Below are 17,364 nucleotides of genomic sequence, written 5' to 3'. Positions count from 1 at the left end.
ATAATTCCCTCTGAATATAGTTGTTGCGTGGTGATGTCACTGTGTTCTGGGAGTAAACGATGGCTCCATAAATGTCGTGTGTTACTTCTCCCCAGGACGATGTGCTGGACGACGATGATTGCCACAGCAACAAGAGTCTGGACCTGAACTTTGGGAAGAAACTGATCGACTTCAAACTGTCCACTTCCCCCCCCCCCGCTCGGGAGGAGCAGCCTTCGTCCTCCTCGGCTCCACAAGAGAGTCCGGAGAAGGAGAAGATCCCTCCCCACTCCTCTTCCCTCCCGGCGGTGAAGGACTACAAACATGTCTGCCGGGTCTGTAAGAAGAGCTTCCGTTACGCCACTACCCTCGCCCGCCACGAGAGGGCGCACCTGTCCGAGGAGACCGCGCCTCCTGCAGAGGAGAAAACCCCTGAGAAACAGGAGGAGGTCAAACTTGCAGAGGAAGAGGAGGAGGAGGAGGAAGAAGAGGAGGCCGGGGGAAACAGTGAGGGAGGAGAGAGCGGGGAGGAAGAGGAGGAAGAGGAGGAGGAAGAGGAGAAGGAGGAGAGGAGTGATGAAGAGGAACCAAAGAACTCTGAGGGGGGAAGGCTGGACAAGAGGAAGAAGATCTGCAACGTCTGCGGGAAGAGGTTCTGGTCTCTGCAGGACCTGACCCGCCACATGAGGTCCCACACAGGTACTGCACCCACTTCATATTATACACCTGTGTTTCTATCATTACTATCTGACTGACTGACTCCTTCCTTCTCCTCCTCCTCCTCCTGCAGGTGAGCGGCCGTACCAGTGTCAGACCTGTGAGCGCACCTTCACCCTGAAGCACAGCCTGGTCCGGCACCAGCGGATCCACCTGAAGCCCCGCGGAGCCGAGGACGAGGACGGAGACGCCGCCACGCCCACCTCCACCTGCCCTCCGTCCGAGAACGAGAGTGAGGTGGGAAAAGAGGAGGAAGAGGAGGGGAAGGAGGAAGAGGAGCAAGTTCCTGTTGAAGGGTCCGAACCTTCTGTTGAAGAGTCTGGACCTCCTGCTGAAGAGTCCGGACCTCCTGCTGAAGACTCCGAACCGCTTGCTTTAGAGTCAGGACCTCCTGTTGCAGAGTCAGGACCTCCTGCTGCAGAGTCCGGACCTCCTGCTGCAGAGTCCGGACCTCCTGCTGCAGAGTCCGGACCTCCTGCTGCAGAGTCAGGACCTCCTGCTGCAGAGTCAGGACCTCCTGCTGCAGAGTCAGGACCTCCTGCTCCAGAGTCCGGACCTCCTGCTCCAGAGTCCGGACCTCCTGCTGCAGAGTCAGGACCTCCTGCTGCAGAGTCAGGACCTCCTGCTGAAGAGTCCGGACCTCCTGCGGAAACTCCACCCCAACAAGCTACTGACACAAAGACCACCAGCAAAGAAGAAACAACCTCCAAAGACCCTGCAGAGGAGCCAGCCGAGCCCCCAGCAGAGGGCCTCTTCCCGGGGGTTCTGGAGAGCCATGCCAACACCTCTCTGGAGCTCCAGCGCCCCCTGGTGGGGGCGGACTGAGGCCAGCAGTGCCATGATGCATCACCAGCCGGGACCGTGAGATGGAGACGGAGATCGTCTTCTTGAAGTGCCTTACTACTAGTCCTCCCCCCTCAGTCTGCGGGACGGCGGGGGACGGATCTACTTTTATAGCTTTTTACGATGATTATGTTTCAGCAATAAAGAAGAGCTATGATTTATGAGGCTCTGTTTGATCAACGGGCCGCAGATGGACGGTGGACGCACAAGTCTGCAGGTATTTTTCTGTATTTAAATCACAGACTGAGTTTAAAGGGTGGGGGGGCCTTCCAAGCAGCCCCCCCCCTCACTGATCAGATGATTTTGGAATGATTGACAGGGTGGAGCAGGACGATGGAAGCTTTTTGTAACTGGAAATCACAAGTTCTTCGTTTGGTCTCACGAACATTCAGGAGCTCAGATCTGTGTGAGGAAGACTCGGACCCCTGATGGTTCTTCATCACTTCTCATAATCATTCTCAGTTTTGTGTGTGTGTGTGTGTGTGTGTGTGTGTGTGTGTGTGTGTGTGTGTGTGTGTGTGTGTGTGTGTGTGTGTGTGTGTGTGTGTGTGTGTGTGTGTGTGTGTGTGTGTGTGTGTGTGTGTGTGTGTGTGTGTGGAGAGGGGGTTATTTTTTTATAACTGATCAAATTATTGTGTGAGACGCCCTCATTGGCCCCCCCCCCCCCCAATGTTCACTTAGGGTTCATTACAGGGCCGATAACATATTCCTGCGGCTAACACGTAGCACCGGTTCAGTTTACCTCAGCTTCTGCTCTTTAACTGAAACATTAGAGACCAGCAGCGCTTTGAATCACACGTCTTCCTGAACACTGGTTTCCACTGTGAGCCAAAGCTGAGCTAGCTAGGGCTTGTTAGCATTCAGCCAAGGCTAGAAGGTGTTTATTAGCCCGATCTAACATGGCAGCACAATGCTAACTCTGTATCAACAAAGAAGTAAAGTATAAATAGTGCTAATTCATTGTTAGCTGGTGTGTGTAATGAGCCTTAAAACACTCACATCAAAGGGCAAGACAAGCACAAGCTAACTAGTGCTAACAGATGAATTAAGATGCCTTAACTTGCTTAATTTCTCTGGTTTGGCCATTTAGCTATAGCTAGCTCTTATCATTAGCGTGGGATTCACTTGGTGCACCCTAACATGTTAACCCCTGGCTAGAAACACATGCTAACTAGGGCTAATTAAACATATCATACAAAGCTAAGAATGAATTAGCCTGTGAGTGAGTTTTAACTGTTAGCTGTGCTTTGCTAATTTGGCCATGTGACATCAACCACAGGGGGAAAAGAGACCCTAGCTGAGGCTAACTAATAATCAAGTAAATACATCACTTAATGGTTAACTGCATTTCTAGCTAGTAGCAGGACAAGCTAGTCTTCTTCCAGTATTATCGTAGCGTGCTCCGACGCCTCTTTTAGCCCTTTGCTACGAGAAAACCATCTGAGGACAAACAGAAGAGCTGAAACAGTTCTACACTACAAAAACTCAGACTCTTTCTTAAAACTCAAAACATAAATACTTAGAGGTGGAGACGAACACGAGGTGATCCCTTTAGTTGATTTCCAGAAGGTGTTAGATGACGGGTGATGGATGGATGAGTGGATGGGTTGTGCAGGTTAATGAACAGTGTTAAGTGCTGCACACAAACACAAGTTAAAGGGCTTGTGTGTGTGTGTGTGTGTGTGTGTGTGTGTGTGTGTGTGTGTGTGTGTGTGTGTGTGTGTGTGTGTGTGTGTGTGTGTGTGTGTGTGTGTGTGTGTGTGTGTGTGTGTGTGTGTGTGTGTGTGTGTGTGTGTGTGTGTGTGTGTGTGTGTGTGTGTGTGTGTGGCAAATTTTTCGTCTCTGATTTTTTTTTAATATATATTAAGCAACCTCATAATCAAAACAAATCGAACCTCAGTGGCTCATAACGGAACTGTAGCGCAGCGCCGGTCGGACATCAGGTTGGCGAGAATAATATTGAACAACTGGACCAACCATCGGACTGGCGCTGCCGTGAACTGGCACTAACAATTCCCAAAACTACTACTACTACTTCCGCTACTACTAGTACTACTACATAGACTTACTGCAACACAATCAGGGGACAAAGAGAGAGTTTCTACGGGTTTATCCAAGCTAGTTCTCAAAGACCGTCTGGTATATTTCCAGACTGTCTGGTAGATCTCTTGACCGTCCGGTAGATCTCCGGACAGTCCGGTAGATCTCTGGCCAGTCTGGTAGATCTCTTGACTCTCTAGTAGTTCTCTTGACCGTATAGTAGATCTCTGGACTGGTTGGTAGATCTATTGACCGTCTAGTAGATCTATTGACCGTCTAGTAGATCTATTGACCGTCTAGTAGATCTCCTGGCGGTCTGGTAGATCTCCGGACCGACTCTTGTTTTCGGTTTGGCTGAGAAAATTAAAGGTAGTTCTCAAAGACTGTCTGATAGATCTCCTGACAGTCTGATAGGTCTCCTGACAGTCTGATAGGTCTCTGGACAGTCTGATAGATCTCCTGACAGTCTGATAGGTCTCGGACAGTCTGATAGATCTCCTGACAGTCTGATAGGTCTCTGGACAGTCTGATAGATCTCCTGACAGTCTGATAGATCTCCGGACAGTCTGATAGATCTCCTGACAGTCTGATAGATCTCCTGACAGTCTGATAGATCTCCTGACAGTCTGGTAGATCTCCTGACAGTCTGGTAGATCTCTTGAACGTCTGGTAGATGTCTTGAACGTCTGGTAGGTCTCCTGACAGTCTGGTAGATCTCTTGAACGTCTGGTATATCTCCTGACAGTCTGGTATATCTCCTGACAGTCTGGTAAGATCTCTTGAACGTCTGGTATATCTCCTGACAGTCTGATAGATCTCCGGACAGTCTGGTAGATCTCCGGACAGTCTGGTAGATCTCCGGACAGTCTGGTAGATCTCTTGAACGTCTGGTAGATCTACTTAACAACTGTGAAATGTTGTTGCAGAATACATTTGTCTCAATAGCTCTGCCGTCATCAGTGGCTCACAAGACAGCAGAGATCTTTGCGTCTGGTTCAACATAAAGGCTGTTTAATAATGAATATTGAGTTGTGTTATTTTAAAATCCTGAAGAATCTCTCTCTTTATCTCAACTGTTTCATGTTTCGCTCTATCTGTACATCCCCGTGTGAGTGTGTGAGAGAGTGTGTCTTTGAATGTGTGAGAGAGTGTGTCTGTGAGTGTGTGTGAACGGCCATATGAATACTGGACTTCCAATGGAATGCACGTGGACTGTTTTTAAATGTATTTATTTGGAGCCCAGTGGTGTGTGTGGGAGTGTGTGAGTGTGAGTGAGTTTCTACGATGACGTGAGGAGAAGCCATGTATTAATAAAATATAGAAATCACGTTTATGCTGCAAAGCTGATGGTTTGTGTCGAGACGAGCAATAAGAAAATCCCTCTGATCCAAAAAGCTTTAAGTAGATCTCCGGACCGTCCGTTAGATCTCCTAACAGTCTGGTAGATCTCCTAACAGTCTGGTAGATCTCCTGACCCTCTGGTAGATCTCCCAACAGTCTAGTAGATCTCCTAACAGTCTGGTAGATCTCCTGACCCTCTGGTAGATCTCCTGACTCTCTGGTAGATCTCCTGACCGTCCATTAGATCTCCCGACCCTCTGGTAGATCTCCTGACCCTCTGGCAGATCTCCTGACCCTCTGGTAGATCTCCGGACCGTCTCTTAGTTTCGGTTTGGCTGAGAAATGATTGTTTTGTTATTTTTCTTCTCTGACGTATATAAACTGTGAAATCCATGTGTTCAGTTAAAGGGTGAGTTTAGGTTAGTTTTTTTTGCATGTTAATCTAATTTCAGTAACGGATGATTTCTCATTTCTGCATCTCTTTTCGCTCTACACATGTATTTATATATATATATATATATATATATATATATATAAACACAAAATATATATAATCTCGCTCTCAGGGTCTTTCACAAATCCATTATTCGAAACGCTTCATGTTCTTATTTCCTGAGTTTTTTTTTATTTTTAATTATGATACAGAACTGTCAATCACTACATTCAGCACTTGACTGTGAACACATCGTCTAACGGAGAAAAGACGTCTGATTTAATTTTGGTGTTTTTCTGCCAAAATACTTCTGTTCTCCCCCCGTCATCTCGGACATTTGGTTTAACCCTGAAGTGTTTAGCCCTCGGTGCCCCATCCTGTCCTGGTCGAAGGGAAATTGAAACCCAGATGCTGAACCTGGATCAGAGAGCATTAACTCTGCTGTTTGTATAACATGACAGTGTTCACAGAGTCGAGATGTTCTGTATTCAACCCAATAAGAAAAGCAATAAAGATTATATTAAGGAAAGTTGTGTGAATCAAGTGCTGTCCACTCCTGTGTCTTTCTTTACTCCAGTTCAAACACAAAGAAGCATGTATTCAGGTTTAATACAGCTGGTTCTACGCAGTCTGACTGGTAGAGAAAGCTTAATTTAAAATAGGGCTTTTTTATAATCAATTAATGAAATATTTATTATTATTATTATTTTATTATTTTTATTATTATTTTGTTCTTTTTATTTTATTATTATTTTGTTCTTTTTATTTTATTATTATTTTGTTCTTTTTATTTTATTATTATTATTTTATTTTGTTCTTTTTATTTTATTATTATTATTTTATTCTTTTTATTTTATTATTATTATTTTATTCTTTTTATTTTATTCTTATTATTTTATTCTTTTTATTTTATTATTATTATTTTATTTTATTATTTTTATTTTGTTATTTTTTATTATTTTTATTTTATTTTTTATTATTTTACTCTCACAACATACTTAACTAGTTAGGTATGTTGTGAGAGTAAAATAAAGAGCAAGGTGAAAATATGCTAAAAAAAACGTAGTCAAAGAAGCACCAGATATCTCAGCGGGGGTGGCAGGACGGTTAGGACCACAGGTACTGGGAAGAGTTAGAACAGGTACTGGGAAGAGTTAGAACAGGTACTGGGAAGAGTTAGAACAGGTACTGGGAAGAGTTAGAACCACAGGTACTGAGAAGAGTTAGAACAGGTACTGGGAAGAGTTAGAACAGGTACTGGGAAGAGTTAGAACCACAGGTACTGGGAAGAGTTAGATCAGGTACTGGGAAGAGTTAGATCAGGTACTGGGAAGAGTTAGAACCACAGGTACTGGGAAGAGTTAGAACCACAGGTACTGGGAAGCGTTAGAACAGGTACTGGGAAGAGTTAGAACAGGTACTGGGAAGATTTAGAACAACAGGTACTGGGAAGAGTTAGAACAGGTACTGAGAAGAGTTAGAACAACAGGTACTGGGAAGATTTAGAACAACAGGTACTGGGAAGAGTTAGAACCACAGGTACTGGGAAGAGTTAAGCAGGTACTGGGAAGATTTAGAACAACAGGTACTGGGAAGAGTTAGAACAACAGATACTGGGAAGCGTTAGAACAGGTACTGGGAAGAGTTAGAACAACAGGTACTGGGAAGAGTTAGAACCACAGGTACTGGGAAGACTTAGAACAACAGGTACTGGGAAGAGTTAGAACCACAGGTACTGGGAAGAGTTAAGCAGGTACTGGGAAGATTTAGAACAACAGGTACTGGGAAGAGTTAGAACAACAGGTACTGGGAAGAGTTAGAACCACAGGTACTGGGAAGAGTTAGAACAGGTACTGGGAAGAGTTAGAACAACAGGTAGTGGGAAGAGTTAGAACCACAGGTACTGGGTAGAGTTAGAACAACAGGTACTGGGAAGAGTTAGAACCACAGGTACTGGGAAGAGTTAAGCAGGTACTGGGAAGATTTAGAACAAACAGGTACTGGGAAGAGTTAGAACAACAGGTACTGGGAAGAGTTAGAACAACAGGTACTGGGAAGAGTTAGAACCACAGGTACTGGGAAGAGTTAGAACAGGTATGGGAAGAGTTAGAACAACAGGTAGTGGGAAGAGTTAGAACCACAGGTACTGGGTAGAGTTAGAACAACAGGTACTGGGAAGAGTAGAACAACAGGTACTGGTAGAGTTAGAACAGGTACTGGGAAGTGTTAGAACCACAGGTACTGGGAAGAGTTAGAACCACAGGTACTGGGAAGACTTAGAACAACAGGTACTGGGAAGAGTTAAGCAGGTACTGGGAAGAGTTAGAACAACAGGTACTGGGAAGAGTTAGAACCACAGGTACTGGGAAGAGTTAAGCAGGTACTGGGAAGAGTTAGAACAACAGGTACTGGGAAGAGTTAGAACAGGTACTGGGAAGAGTTAGAACAGGTACTGGGAAGAGTTAGAACCACAGGTACTGGGAAGAGTTAGAACACAGTACTGAGAAGAGTTAGAACAGGTACTGGGAAGAGTTAGGAACCACAGGTACTGGGAAGAGTTAGATCAGGTACTGGGAAGAGTTAGATCAGGTACTGGGAAGAGTTAGAACCACAGGTACTGGGAAGAGTTAGAACCACAGGTACTGGGAAGCGTTAGAACAGGTACTGGGAAGAGTTAGAACAGTACTGGGAAGAGTTAGAACCACAGGTACTGGGAAGAGTTAGAACCACAGGTACTGGGAAGCGTTAGAACAGGTACTGGGAAGAGTTAGAACAGGTACTGGGAAGATTTAGAACAACAGGTACTGGGAAGAGTTAGAACAGGTACTGAGAAGAGTTAGAACAACAGGTACTGGGAAGATTTAGAACAACAGGTACTGGGAAGAGTTAGAACCACAGGTACTGGGAAGAGTTAAGCAGGTACTGGGAAGATTTAGAACAACAGGTACTGGGAAGAGTTAGAACAACAGATACTGGGAAGCGTTAGAACAGGTACTGGGAAGAGTTAGAACAACAGGTACTGGGAAGAGTTAGAACCACAGGTACTGGAAGACTTAGACAACAGGTACTGGAAGAGTTAGAACCACAGGTACTGGGAAGAGTTAAGCAGGTACTGGGAAGATTTAGAACAACAGGTACTGGGAAGAGTTAGAACAACAGGTACTGGGAAGAGTTAGAACAACAGGTACTGGGAAGAGTTAGAACCACAGGTACTGGGAAGAGTTAGAACAGGTACTGGGAAGAGTTAGAACAACAGGTAGTGGGAAGAGTTAGAACCACAGGTACTGGGTAGAGTTAGAACAACAGGTACTGGGAAGAGTTAGAACCACAGGTACTGGGAAGAGTTAAGCAGGGTACTGGGAAGATTAGAACAACAGGTACTGGGAAGAGTTAGAACAACAGGTACTGGGAAGAGTTAGAACAACAGGTACTGGGAAGAGTTAGAACCACAGGTACTGGGAAGAGTTAGAACAGGTACTGGGAAGAGTTAGAACAACAGGTAGTGGGAAGAGTTAGAACCACAGGTACTGGGTAGAGTTAGAACAACAGGTACTGGGAAGAGTTAGAACAACAGGTACTGGGTAGAGTTAGAACAGGTACTGGGAAGTGTTAGAACCACAGGTACTGGGAAGAGTTAGAACCACAGGTACTGGGAAGACTTAGAACAACAGGTACTGGGAAGAGTTAAGCAGGTACTGGGAAGATTTAGAACAACAGGTACTGGGAAGAGTTAGAACCACAGGTACTGGGAAGACTTAGAACAACAGGTACTGGGAAGAGTTAAGCAGGTACTGGGAAGAGTTAGAACAACAGGTACTGGGAAGAGTTAGAACCACAGGTACTGGGAAGAGTTAAGCAGGTACTGGGAAGAGTTAGAACAACAGGTACTGGGAAGAGTTAGAACAACAGGTACTGGAAGAGTTAGAACAGGTACTGGGAAGAGTTAGAACAACAGGTAGTGGGAAGAGTTAGAACCACAGGTACTGGGTAGAGTTAGAACAACAGGTACTGGAAGAGTTAGAACCACAGGTACTGGGAAGAGTTAGAACAGGTACTGGGAAGAGTTAGAACAACAGGTAGTGGGAAGAGTTAGAACAACAGGTACTGGGTAGAGTTAGAACCACAGGTACTGGGAAGAGTTAGAACCACAGGTACTGAGAAGAGTTAGAACAATAGGTACTGGGAAGAGTTAGAACAACAGGTACTGGGAAGAGTTAGAACCACAGGTACTGGGTAGAGTTAGAACAACAGGTACTGGGAAGAGTTAGAACAACAGGTACTGGGAAGAGTTAGAACCACAGGCACTGGGTAGAATTAGAACCACAGGTACTGGGAAGAGTTAGAACCACAGGTACTGGGAAGATTTAGAACAACAGGTACTGGGAAGATTTAGAACAGGTACTGGGAAGAGTTAGAACCACAGGTACTGGGAAGAGTTAAAACAGGTACTGGGAAGAGTTAGAACAACAGGTACTGGGAAGAGTTAGAACAACAGGTACTGGGAAGAGTTAGAACAGGTACTGGGAAGAGTTAGAACCACAGGTACTGGGAAGAGTTAGAACCACAGGTACTGGGAAGAGTTAGAACCACAGGTCCTGGGAAGAGTTAGAACAACAGGTGCTGGGAAGAGATAGAACCACAGGTACTGGGAAGAGTTAGAACTACAGGTCCTGGGAAGAGTTAGAACAACAGGTACTGGGAAGATTTAGAACAACAGGTACTGGGAAGATTTAGAACAACAGGTACTGGGAAGATTTAGAACAGGTACTGGGAAGAGTTAGAACCACAGGTACTGGGAAGAGTTAGAAAAGGTACTGGGAAGAGTTAGAACAACAGGTACTGGGAAGGTTTAGAACAACAGGTACTGGGAAGAGTTAGAACAGGTACTGGGAAGAGTTAGAACAACAGGTAGTGGGAAGAGTTAGAGCAACAGGTACTGGGTAGAGTTAGAACAGGTACTGGGAAGAGTTAGAACAACAGGTACTGGGAAGAGTTAGAACCACAGGTACTGGGTAGAGTTAGAACAACAGGTACTGGGAAGAGTTAGAACAACAGGTACTGGGAAGAGTTAGAACCACAGGCACTGGGTAGAATTAGAACCACAGGTACTGGGAAGAGTTAGAACCACAGGTACTGGGAAGATTTAGAACAACAGGTACTGGGAAGATTTAGAACAGGTACTGGGAAGAGTTAGAACCACAGGTACTGGGAAGAGTTAGAAAAGGTACTGGGAAGAGTTAGAACAACAGGTACTGGGAAGGTTTAGAACAACAGGTACTGGGAAGAGTTAGAACAGGTACTGGGAAGAGTTAGAACCACAGGTACTGGGAAGAGTTAGAACCACAGGTACTGGGAAGAGTTAGAACCACAGGTCCTGGGAAGAGTTAGAACAACAGGTGCTGGGAAGAGATAGAACCACAGGTACTGGGAAGAGTTAGAACCACAGGTCCTGGGAAGAGTTAGAACAACAGGTACTGGGAAGATTTAGAACAACAGGTACTGGGAAGATTTAGAACAACAGGTACTGGGAAGATTTAGAACAGGTACTGGGAAGAGTTAGAACCACAGGTACTGGGAAGAGTTAGAAAAGGTACTGGGAAGAGTTAGAACAACAGGTACTGGGAAGGTTTAGAACAACAGGTACTGGGAAGAGTTAGAACAGGTACTGGGAAGAGTTAGAACCACAGGTACTGGGAAGAGTTAGAAAAGGTACTGGGAAGAGTTAGAACAACAGGTACTGGGAAGGTTTAGAACAACAGGTACTGGGAAGAGTTAGAACAGGTACTGGGAAGAGTTAGAACAACAGGTCCTGGGAAGAGTTAGAACAACAGGTCCTGGGAAGAGTTAGAACAACAGGTACTGGGAAGAGTTAGAACCACAGGTACTGGGAAGATTTAGAACAACAGGTACTGGGAAGATTTAGAACAGGTACTGGGAAGAGTTAGAACCACAGGTACTGGGAAGAGTTAGAAAAGGTACTGGGAAGAGTTAGAACAACAGGTACTGGGAAGGTTTAGAACAACAGGTACTGGGAAGAGTTAGAACAGGTACTGGGAAGAGTTAGAACCACAGGTACTGGGAAGAGTTAGAACCACAGGTACTGGGAAGAGTTAGAACCACAGGTACTGGGAAGAGTTAGAACAACATGTGCTGGGAAGAGATAGAACCACAGGTACTGGGAAGAGTTAGAACCACAGGTCCTGGGAAGAGTTAGAACAACAGGTACTGGGAAGATTTAGAACAACAGGTACTGGGAACAGTTAGAACCACAGGTCCTGGGAAGAGTTAGAACAACAGATACTGGGAAGAGTTAGAACCACAGGTACTGGGAAGAGTTAGAACAACAGGTACTGGGAAGAGTTAGAACAGGTACTGGGAAAATTTAGAACAACAGGTACTGGGAAGATTTAGAACAACAGGTACTGGGAAGAGTTAGAACAGGTACTGGGAAGAGTTAGAACAACAGGTACTGGGAAGATTTAGAACAACAGGGACTGGGAAGAGTTAGAACAACAGGTACTGGGAAGATTTAGAACAACAGGTCCTGGGAAGAGTTAGAACAACAGATACTGGATAGATTTAGAACAACAGGTACTGGGAAGAGTTAGAACAGGTACTGGGAAGAGTTAGAACCACAGGTACTGGGAAGAGTTAAAACAGGTACTGGGAAGAGTTAGAACAACAGGTACTGGGAAGAGTTAGAACAGGTACTGGGAAGAGTTAGAACAACAGGTACTTGGAAGAGTTAGAACAACAGGTACTGGGAAGGGTTAGAACAGGTACTGGGAAGAGTTAGAACCACAGGTACTGGGAAGAGTTAGAACAACAGGTACTGGGAAGAGTTAGAACAGGTACTGGGAAGAGTTAGAACAACAGGTACTGGGAAGAGTTAGAACCACAGGTACTGGGAAGAGTTAGAACCACAGGTACTGGGAAGATTTAGAACAACAGGTACTGGGAAGAGTTAGAACAGGTACTGGGAAGAGTTAGAACCACAGGTACTGGGAAGAGTTAGAACCACAGGTACTGAGAAGAGTTAGAACCACAGGTACTGGGTAGAGTTAGAACCACAGGTACTGGGAAGAGTTAGAACCACAGGTACTGAGAAGAGTTAGAACAACAGGTACTGGAAGATTTAGAACAACAGGTACTGGGTAGAGTTAGAACCACAGGTACTGGGAAGAGTTAGAACAGGTACTGGGAAGAGTTAGAACCACAGGTCCTGGGAAGAGTTAGAACAACAGGTACTGGGAAGAGTTAGATCAGGTACTGGGAAAAGTTAGAACAACAGGTACTGGGAAGAGTTAGAACAACAGGTACTGGGAAGAGTTAGAACCACAGGTACTGGGAAGAGTTAGAACCACAGGTACTGGGAAAAGTTAGAACCACAGGTACTTGGAAGAGTTAGAACCACAGGTACTGGGAATGGTTAGAACCACAGGTACTGGGAAGAGTTAGAACCACAGGTACTGGGAAGAGTTAGAACTACAGGTACTGGGAAGAGTTAGAATCACAGGTACTGGGAAGATTTAGAACCACAGGTACTGGGTAGAGTTAGAACCACAGGTACTGGGAAGGGTTAGAACAACAGGTACTGGGAAGAGTTAGAACCACAGGTACTGGGAAGAGTTAGAACCACAGGTACTGGGAAAAGTTAGAACCACAGGTACTTGGAAGAGTTAGAACAACAGGTACTGGGAAGAGTTAGAACAGGTACTGGGAAGAGTTAGAACCACAGGTACTGAGAAGAGTTAGAACAACAGGTACTGGGAAGTGTTAGAACCACAGGTACTGGGAAGAGTTAGAACAGGTACAGGGAAGAGTTAGAACAACAGGTACTGAGAAGAGTTAGAACAACAGGTACTGGGAAGATTTAGAACAGGTACAGGGAAGAGTTAGAACAACAGGTACTGGGAAGAGTTAGAACCACAGGTACTGGGGAGTGTTAGAACCACAGGTACTGGGAAGAGTTAGAACAGGTACTGGGAAGAGTTAGAACAACAGGTACTGGGAAGAGTTAGAACCACAGGTACTGGGAAGAGTTAGAACCACAGGTACTGAGAAGAGTTAGAACCACAGGTACTGAGAAGAGTTAGAACAACAGGTACTGGGAAGAGTTAGAACCACAGGTACTGGGTAGAGTTAGAACCACAGGTACTGGGAAGAGTTAGAACCACAGGTACTGAGAAGAGTTAGAACCACAGGTACTGAGAAGAGTTAGAACAACAGGTACTGGGAAGACTTAGAACAGGTACTGGGTAGAGTTAGAACCACAGGTACTGGGAAGAGTTAGAACCACAGGTACTGGGAAGAGTTAGAACCACAGGTACTGGGAAGAGTTAGAACAGGTACTGGGTAGAGTTAGAACCACAGGTACTGGGAAGAGTTAGAACAACAGATACTGGGAAGAGTTAGAACAACAGGTACTGGGAAGAGTTAGAACCACAGGTACTGGGAAGAGTTAGAACCACAGGTACTGGGAAGATTTGGAACAACGGGTACTGAGAAGAGTTAGAACAACAGATACTGGGAAGAGTTAGAACCACAGGTACTGGGAAGAGTTAGAACCACAGGTACTGGGAAGAGTTAGAACAACAGATACTGGGAAGAGTTAGAACAACAGATACTGGGAAGAGTTAGAACCACAGGTACTGGGAAGAGTTAGAACCACAGGTACTGGGAAGAGTTAGAACAACAGATACTGAGAAGAGTTAGAACAACAGATACTGGGAAGAGTTAGAACCACAGGTACTGGGAAGAGTTAGAACCACAGGTCCTGGGAAGAGTTAGAACAACAGGTACTGGGAAGAGTTAGAACAACAGATACTGGGAAGAGTTAGAACAACAGGTACTGGGAAGAGTTAGAACCACAGGTACTGGGAAGAGTTAGAACAACAGGTCATGGGAAGAGTTAGAACCACAGGTACTGGGAAGAGTTAGAACCACAGGTACTGGGAAGAGTTAGAACAACAGATACTGGGAAGAGTTAGAACAACAGGTCCTGGGAAGAGTTAGAACAACAGGTACTGGGAAGAGTTAGAACAACAGATACTGGGAAGAGTTAGAACAACAGGTACTGGGAAGAGTTAGAACCACAGGTACTGGGAAGAGTTAGAACAACAGGTCCTGGGAAGAGTTAGAACCACAGGTACTGGGAAGAGTTAGAACCACAGGTACTGGGAAGAGTTAGAACCACAGGTACTGGGAAGAGTTAGAACAGGTACTGGGAGTTCTATCTGTAAAACTTTGGCATACTCAGAGGGGTAAGATGGTTTGAAGGAACCAGGGATTTGAGGGTCCAATCTTCACGGTGCACTGAATTTAACTTCCGCTTCTTACTGAAAAACCACAACTATTGAAAATATATTTTTAATGGACAGAAATAGAGGAAGACGAACAAAATGAAGATGGGGGTCTGAGTTTTTTAAATGGGGGGACCAGCTGCTGCCTCCATCATCTGAGGTTGGGGGGAGTCCATTAGTGATACACTCAGAAAAAAATCTAACAAAAAATAAAGAAAAGTAGATTTTTATATATTTTAAGATTAAGAAACTGAAAACATGAATACATTCATGAATTATAAAAATCAAAAAATAATTAATGAAGAAAATAAATGTATTAAAATGAACAAAGTAAATAAATAAAATAAAGAGCTTTCAGCGACAGAACAGGTCTCATCTGCCCCCTTCCAGAGTCTCTGAGCTGAGTTTAAAACACTCAGGAACTTAAGTGTGTGTGTGTGTGTGTGTGTGTGTGTGTGTGTGTGTGTGTGTGTGTGTGTGTGTGTGTGTGTGTGTGTGTGTGTGTGTGTGTGTGTGTGTGTGTGTGTGTGTGTGTGTGTGTGGATCAAAGTCTCCTCTTCAGCAGCTTTTTGTTTCTGCTTTCATCCTCAGACCACCTGCTCCCCCCCCTCACTGCTACATGAGATGCGTACATATATATAACATATATATCTGAGATATTTCACAGATTCCATGAAGGAAGAAGTGTCACAGCCTTCAGGCCAGACTGAGGACCATTGACAGGTTCACACTGGTTCACACTGGTTCACACTGGTTCACACTGGTTTCTGGTGTTTAATGATAACATACATTATCGGTTAGTTTGTTATGAAGTATAAGTAGTTTAGCAGTCAGTAAGGAGTCAGTGAGAAAGGGTTTTTACGACTTTCTGTGTTTACAGCGAACACAGGTGAGCTGCCAGGTGTGTGTGACGCTCTCAGGTTACTGTGTGTGTGTGTGTGTGTGTGTGTGTGTGTGTGTGTGTGTGTGTGTGTGTGTGTGTGTGTGTGTGTGTGTGTGTGTGTGTGTGTGTGTGTGTGTGTGTGTGTTCATCGCGTCATTAACCTCAGAAACACAACAGCCCAGCACGTGTACACACACATATAAACGTTCTGGTTTTTAATCAGATTTTATTTTATTTCATCTTCTTTAAACATTTAAAGGAATTTATTTTAAAATCATTTCCATTTCTTCTTTTTATGAAACACCTTCCTGTTCGAATAGAGATTTAATAAGTTTGATAAAGATTGGAACCGTGTGTGTGTGTGTGTGTGTGTGTGTGTGTGTGTGTGTGTGTGTGTGTGTGTGTGTGTGTGTGTGTGTGTGTGTGTGTGTGTGTGTGTGTGTGTGTGTGTGTGTGTGATCCTGATTTAAATCTTTTAATCTGTTTGTTTCTTCTTTTAAACCACTTCCTGTGTTTCACCACAGAAGAAGGGGAGCGATACACACACGTTTTATAAGGTGCGTGAGTTTAACGACTTCAGATATTAGCAGGATTCAACAACTTTAATTGAGAATCGTTGCTGATGTCATGTCTGACCCTCAGTGTTACCCCCCCCTCAGTGTCCCCCCCCCTATCAGTGCCCCCCCCCCCCCCCCCCCCCCCATCAGGTCCAGACTCGTCTGGTTAAGAGAAACTAAAATTCTTCGTCACTCAACCACAGATACTTCCTGTCCTGTCAAAACACCAGAAGAAGAAACATGCTGCCATGCCCTGAGACACACAGACCTGAGCCTGAGCCTGGACCTGGACCTGGACCTGGACCTGGGTCAGGTTCTGTCTCGTTTTGTTCCTCAGGAACATGAAAGTACACGGAGCTGCTGGACCATGGATGAAAAGGAGGACTGGATCCAGCAGGAGACCTGGTTCAGACGGCCTATATAGAGGTTCTTCTGCTCACATGAAGACCACATGTCCAGACTCTGGAGAGCAAGACTTCCCTACCCCTCTCGCTGCCTGCCAGAGCAGAATTACCCTGTCATAGAGAGCAGATTAGTGGACGTTAGGCCCCGCCTCCCAGCATTAGGCCCCCCCCCCCCTATCCCATCGCTCTTGAGCCTCTGATTTACGGACGTCTCCTTCCCACTGTAAATCCGCGGGGGACAGGTCTTGTTTGGGCGTCACAGGACCTGTAGTTCCACCGTTCCTCCACCAGGAGCTGCATGACAGCCTGCCTACGTGCTGTCGGACCCTGACAGCGAGATGAAGAAGATGAAGAGATTAGAGATGAAGAGCAGCAGATAGAAAGGGAACAGGTACGACTGGTCCGCTCCAAATAAACAGCCGCTGCTGATGCATCATGGGAAGTGGAATGATACCATCCTGCCCTCGGCATGAACTGAAACGCTGCATCAGATAACAGCGCTCCAGATACTGCCACACTAACGCACCGGGGGGGGGGGGGGGGGCTCTTTAAACTGCACTTTAAACTCTCAACTGTATACTCCCTGCAGAGACTAGAGGTCTAAAGAGAATCATCACGTGTGTGTGTGTGTGTGTGTGTGTGTGTGTGTGTGTGTGTGTGTGTGTGTGTGTGTGTGTGTGTGTGTGTGTGTGTGTGTGTGTGTGTGTGTGTGTGATGAGTCGGGATGTTTTGTGGATGAATCAGCGTCTGAGCTTCCTGCTGAGAGACGAGCGATACGATCAGACCGGCACTGTCCTGTCCCTTTAAGAAGATAACGCTTCTCACGGCACCCCCCCCCCCCACACACACACACACACACACACAC

General features: G+C 45.4%; 1 protein-coding gene across 1 annotated transcript in view; it reads left to right on the top strand.

The window, feature by feature from the left end:
• LOC134883949 (ras-responsive element-binding protein 1-like) overlaps positions 1 to 5,896 on the top strand; it is a 49,771-nt gene extending 43,875 nt beyond the window's left edge. The window contains 2 exon segments of the mRNA XM_063912475.1: positions 96 to 678; positions 770 to 5,896. Coding sequence (XP_063768545.1) covers positions 96 to 678; positions 770 to 1,521 — 1,335 coding nt within the window. The 3' untranslated portion in view covers positions 1,522 to 5,896.
• The last annotated feature ends 11,468 nt before the right edge of the window (positions 5,897 to 17,364 follow it).

Source organism: Eleginops maclovinus, chromosome 21, assembly GCF_036324505.1.
Source record: "Eleginops maclovinus isolate JMC-PN-2008 ecotype Puerto Natales chromosome 21, JC_Emac_rtc_rv5, whole genome shotgun sequence".
Taxonomy (NCBI): domain Eukaryota; kingdom Metazoa; phylum Chordata; class Actinopteri; order Perciformes; family Eleginopidae; genus Eleginops; species Eleginops maclovinus.
The sequence above is the reverse complement of the archived record's forward strand: the minus strand, read 5'-3'. Positions and strand labels throughout refer to the sequence as shown.